General features: G+C 44.5%; 1 protein-coding gene across 1 annotated transcript; it reads right to left on the reverse strand.

The window, feature by feature from the left end:
• Window positions 1-328: 328 nt before the first annotated feature.
• On the reverse strand, window positions 329-1,375 carry LOC143526185 (olfactory receptor 1500-like). Its single transcript, XM_077020832.1, has 2 exons — window positions 1,347-1,375; window positions 329-1,256 (listed from the first exon to the last, which is right to left on the reverse strand). The coding sequence occupies exon 2, from the start codon at window positions 1,166-1,168 to the stop codon at window positions 329-331; it is 840 nt and encodes a 279-aa protein (XP_076876947.1). The 5' UTR covers window positions 1,169-1,256; window positions 1,347-1,375.
• Window positions 1,376-6,272: the final 4,897 nt, after the last annotated feature.

Consider the following 6,272-nt stretch of genomic DNA (forward strand, 5'->3'; position numbering starts at 1 on the left):
TACAATGAAACATGCTACTCATGTAATAGGAATTTTACTTGTGACTTCACATTGATTTTACATTACAGAGTTATACTTAAGCATAAAATTTGGTACATTGTGATTCGAATTTCTGGCTTATAGAAAAGAAACTTTGTATTATATATAAATATATACATAATTTATAATATATATATATATATATATATATATCACATGGGAAAGTTAATAGAGCTGTGCTATGTATTAGCTAGTTTTAAAATGAATTTGGAATTCCAAAACTTTTCAGAATGCTGAATTAATTTATCTCAGGCACAGAGAATTCTATACTGATTTATTTCAAATTTTGTCATATTTTTTTATTGCTCACAGCTTCTATCATTGCTGACTTCACCTTGGATCGTTTGTAGAGATTTTTAATGGCCTGCATGACCTCCTCTGTCTTTAGAGTGTATATGATTGGGTTTAACATGGGTGGAATAGTCTGTGTCAGGGCACTGTTGATTGTCCTGACATTTGTGTCTAAAGATATTAAAAATGCTGCAGTGTAAACACTAATAATTGGTACATAAAACAAAGCCACCAGCATGACATGGGAGGTGCAGGTTTTCATCGCTTTGATTTTCTCATTGCCATGTACAATTTTCCGCAATGCAAAACCAATACAAACATATGAAACAGCAATTAGTAGTAATGGAATGTACAGCAGGACAGCTGTACAGACATAACCCATTATGGCACTTATAGTTTTATCATTGCAGGCTAATTTATACACAGGGCCATGGTCACAGAAATAGCTGTTAACCGTAGTAGATCTGCAGAAAGACAGTCTGGTTAACAGAGATACAAGGAGAGCATGGACAGTAACAGACAATATCCATATAATACCTACGATCACACTCATAGATGTTTTGGTTACAATTGCATGATACCTCAGAGGCAAACATATAGCAACCAGTCTATCATAAGCTAAAACAAGCAGATTAAGAGACTGCAGAAGCATAAAGCAAAACACAAAAAACATGTTTGTCAAACAGACTTCATATGATATGTACTGATTGTCAAACAAAAATGTGTCAATAATCTTTGGAATGAGAGCAGAGCTTCCACACAGATCAGAGAAGGCCAAGTTGAAGACAGCTACATACTTTGCAGTGTGTAAGCTGCGTGCCAGGTAGATGGTTCCCATTATAAAAGAATTCCCTAAAACAGTCACAGCATACACAAAGCTTAGAAATACATAGTAGTACTTTGCATGTGGAATGTTGTAAAGTCCTCTAATGTAAAATGTTGGGTGAAAAAATGTTTCATTCATTGATGATACTGATTCATTGGAAGTCATGTTAGCAATCATCTGTCATCAAAACAGAATAAAATAATGTTTTCTATTTATTTCATTGCTATTGTAGCATTCAAATTTAATTCCATTTACAATGTAAATAAGAATTAATAAATAAGTGCCACCAAGCTATCAACAATTTTTTTTCATAAAAATAATTGTAGTGGCAAAAACAAATTTAGCACGACATTTTTTTTTTGTCATAATTACTTCATTAGCTCTGAAAATCTTTTGAAGTCTTTAGTTGTCTCCTTTTTAAAGGCAAATTTACAGCTACGTCATAGAAAGGTAGCAACAGTGATTTCATCACTATGTCTGTGTTATTTGGCTGTTACTAGGAGACCAGGACCCCTTTGCTGGTATTAACTGAAGGGAAGTTTATTTGCATATAACCTTTGTGATGCTGGGTAAATGCTACACTGCAGACACCTGCAGACTTGTAACACAATGGAGTTTATTAAGTATAATGTCAAATAGAGCATTGGTAGAGGGGGGAAAAGATGTAATCCAACGGCAATGTCAAAAACACTCCAAGTTGGGTTAATCCATCAAGGGCATAAACCAGGCAGAGACACAAAAGGGAAAATTCAAAAGAGAAGATAAACCAGGTCGAACCATTATTAACAATCAGAATAATCGCTCTGTATGCTTCCAAAGATATGTGGACAATACTTTGCAAAAAGTCTAGGGAAAGTTCTAGGATATATAGGCTAAGAAACAGGTGACAGCTGATACTGAGGGGAGGTGGACTGGGTCAGACGATGCAGAGAATTCTGGGAGTAGCAGTCTCCTGGGTTGAACTGCATGACAGTAATCCCCTTGAGGTGGCTGGACCGGCTGAGAGTCTTGGCCGGCCATGACGCCTCCTATGAGCCATCTCTGGGGGAGTCCCCGAATGACAGGTTGGTGGGGGAATCGCCTATGTGACTCTGCAAGAAGACCTTTATCCAGGACGTCCCAGGCAGGCACCTAGAATTGTTCCTCAGGGCCATAGCCCTCCCTGTCCAACAGGTAAAATAAACTAGTCCTTCTCCTTCTAGAGTCCCAGATGTTCCAAACAGTATATACAAGAGTGCCATCATAGTCTTTCACAGGGGGAGGTATGGTCTCTGGCGATGCCTCATCAAGGGGACCTGTAATGACAGGCTTGAGGAGAGATACATGAAAGGAGTTGGGGGTTTGATGGTGACATCATTGATGCACTTCAACAATTTGAAGGGTCCTATGTATCAGGGTTTGAGCTTCAGACAAACCCCTGCCCGCCTGAAGTTTCGAGTGGCGGCAACCGTAAGTTGTTGAGCGGGGGGGGTTAAACGTAAGTAGTTGAGCGGGGGGTGTGGCAAACGTAGGTTGTATATCGCGATCAATAGCCAGTGGAGGGTGACATAGATATTATGTATGTATGTGCACATGTGAAATGAAAATGATGTCAAGAGAGTAGTCATGACATGCGATGATGTGATCAAAGATGTTTATTTAAGCCGCGGAAAATGTCGTAAGGCTTCGTAAGGTCCATGTAGCCCACTCCCCTGCTGTGAAGGGATTAACACCCATTGTTTTGGTAATGATCTGAATTGCAGCGGCTCAACCCCCATGCGACACAACCTCACGGTAAACTCAAAGTTAAAGAAATTATATGGCACGATTAGCTTGATGCTAATGTTATATAGGAAATCCCATAGACTTGCTAGCGGAAATTAGCATTATGATGCCGTTGCTAATTTGCTTTCTAAAATATCAAGTACACCTTACTTTCTCATGTAGGAGCATCAAAGCACTTAAATCTTGCTCTTTGTACCTTTCTTATACTATCTATCTATCTATCTATCTATCTATCTATCTATCTATCTATCTGTGGTGTAAGCCTATGGCTGATGTTAGACTAGCTATATGTTATAAGCTGTACCAATGTATGCCTCTAGGGGCAGAGGTGAGTCATGTTCAGTTCGGCAATAAACGGCATAGAGACAAGCCGTATGGTGGTTTTCCTTGGTAGAACGCAACATGGTGTCAGAAGTGTAGACTTTCACGACCTGCGAATTTGAGACTGCGTAAAAGTCAGGATCCAGCTCCAGAAGACGCACGGAGGCGTTCAAAATAAATAAATAATTAATTAACCGAGCGAAGATGAGCGAGCAAGAGGCTAATTCTGTACCGGATAGCCTGGAGGAGGCTAACGCTAGGTATGCGCTAGGTAACGCCGCCATCCCGAGCGCAACGTTCACTATCAAGCCACCGGAACCGTTCGACTTCTCAAAACCCCAAGATTGGGAAAAATGGATTCGCCGTTTCGAACGATTCAGACTGGCAAGTAACCTAAACTATTCTTCCGAGGAGAATCAGGTTAACACACTAGTTTACTGCATGGGTGACGAAGTGGACGACGTGCTAAGAGGGCTAGAGTTAACCCAGCAGCAGCGCCTGCAGTACGATGCAGTAAAAATGGGATTCGACGGTTACTTCGTCCCAAAGAAAAATGTAATTTATGAGCGGGCCAAGTTTAACCAAAGAAAGCAGCAACCCACCGAATCAGTGGACGCATTCCTCACAGCACTTTATGCATTAGCAGAGAACTGTGCTTACGGTCCTTTACACGACGAACTTATACGAGATCGACTAGTAGTGGGCATTAGAGATTCAACATTGTCTCAGAAAATGCAGCTCGATAGCCAACTGACTCTCGCCAAAGCGATCACGATGGCTAGGCAGTCGGAGGAAATTTCGCGCCAACAGACTGACTTGAGGGGGGAGACGAGCACTGCTAACAAAATGGAGGTGGACGCGCTGCATAAGAGCAAAGAAAAACCGCGGTATACGACTCAACTCAGAGCCACGCAACACGCAAGGGGGCCAGCGAAAATTTTAAAATCCACACACACAGTGACTGGACAGAAAGCATGCCATAAATGCGGAAAAGTGCCACCTCATCCTGCGGCTCAATGCCCAGCAAGGAACGCTGAATGCAGCTGCGCCAGCACTGTAAATGAACTCGCCAAGGACGTAGATGGACTGTTTTTAGGCGTGCTATCCTCTGGCGAAGAGCCATGGATGGCCGAGATAGGCTTGCAGGGCAGCAAGGTGTCTTTTAAGATAGACACGGGGGCCGAGGTAACAGCCGTACCAGAGCAGACGTACAAAAATATTGTGCCTGGTAGCAAACAGGTAAAAACAGCCCTAAAACGACTGTATGGCCCAGGTGGTGCAAAACTGAATGTGTTGGGGTCAGTCACAGAAACACTTACATATAAAAACAGGAGCACAAGGGAAAAGATCTACATCATCAAAGATCTACACGTTGGTTTATTGAGCAGGTCAGCTTCAGTAAAACTTAAACTGGTTGTCAGACTAGACACGATAGACCATGAGTCAGTGAGAGCGATGTACCCTAAACTCTGCGATGGACTTGGGCTGGTCCAGAAGCCCTACACCATCAAATTCAAGCCAGACGCGAAACCCTTCTCTCTCAAAGTTCCACGGCGAGTGCCACTGCCACTCATGGGCAAGGTGAAGCAGGAGCTGGAGAGGATGGAGAGTCTGGGCATCATCAGCTGCATCGAGGCGCCAACTGAGTGGTGTTGTGGCATGGTGGTGGCTCCCAAGAAACACAATGAGGTGAGAATATGTGTAGACATGTCACCCGTAAACGAGTCGGTTTGCAGAGAAAAGTTCATCCTGCCATCAGTTGAACACACCCTAAGCATGCTGACAGGGGCCAAATACTTCTTCAAGCTCGACACGAACATGGGCTTTTGGCAGATACCACTTTCAAAAGACTCCGCTCCATACACAACCTTCATCACACTGTTCGGGAGGTATCATTTCAACAGGCTTCCCTTCAGTATCAGCTCAGCCTCGGAGCACTTCCAGAACAGGATGACATCAGAAGTCACGACAGGCCTCAAAGGCGTCGTCTGCCATGTCGACGACATCCTCATCTGGGGGGACACGATGGAGCAGCACGACAGCAGAGTGCATACTGTCCTGGAGCGGGCGGAGACGGCAGGCATAACACTAAACATGGCCAAGTGCGAGTTCGGGAAACAAGAGGTAAAGTTCCTAGTACACATCGTCTCAGCAGAAGGGGTGAAACCCGACCCGGAAAAAATTAAAGCTGTACAGGACATGAGAGAGCCGCTGAACATCAGCGAACTTCGTGGCTTCCTGGAAATGGTGAATCAGCTGGGGAAGTTCATCTCCAACCTGTCTGAGAAGGACAAGCCACTAAGCGCCCTGCTCTTAAAGAAAAACATGTGGAGCTGGGGGCACGACCAGCAACGGGCATTCCACAACCTCAAGCGTGAGCTTTCCTCAGCGCCAGTTCTCCAGCTATACGACCCGAACAGCCCACACAAGATATCAGCTGACGCCTCATCTTATGGGTTGGGAGCCGTACTGCTGCAGAAAAAGGCGGAAGCGTGGCTACCCATTGCATATGCTTCCATGTCGCTGACGGACACAGAACAGCGATATGCCCAGTTGGAGAAAGAAGCACTGGCATTAACATGGGCCTGTGAGAGGTTCAGTGACTTCATTCTTGGAGTGCACTTTGAACTAGAGACAGATCACAAACCACTAGTGAGCCTACTAGGAGGCCAGGCTCTAGATGCACTACCACCACGAATACAAAGATTCAGAATGCGCCTAATGAGGTACTCCTACTCAATCTCCCACACACCCGGGAAAAGCCTCATCACAGCCGACACACTCTCGCGCACTCCACTGACAAATGCAGTGACGAGCAGTGACAAAGACCTGATGGAGGACACCAACATCTACGTGGAATCGCTGATAGAGAACCTCCCAACCAGCATCAGATACCTGACGGAACTCCGCGAACAGCTGCAGGATGACAGCGTCTGCGCACAGGTCATGAAGTACTGCGTGGAGGGGTGGCCGGACAGGAACCAGCTGCAGGGGCCCACCAAGCACTACTGGCATGAGAGAGCGGTCCTAA

The sequence above is a fragment of the Brachyhypopomus gauderio genome, chromosome 10 (assembly GCF_052324685.1).
Source record: "Brachyhypopomus gauderio isolate BG-103 chromosome 10, BGAUD_0.2, whole genome shotgun sequence".
Classification (NCBI taxonomy): Eukaryota; Metazoa; Chordata; class Actinopteri; order Gymnotiformes; family Hypopomidae; genus Brachyhypopomus; species Brachyhypopomus gauderio.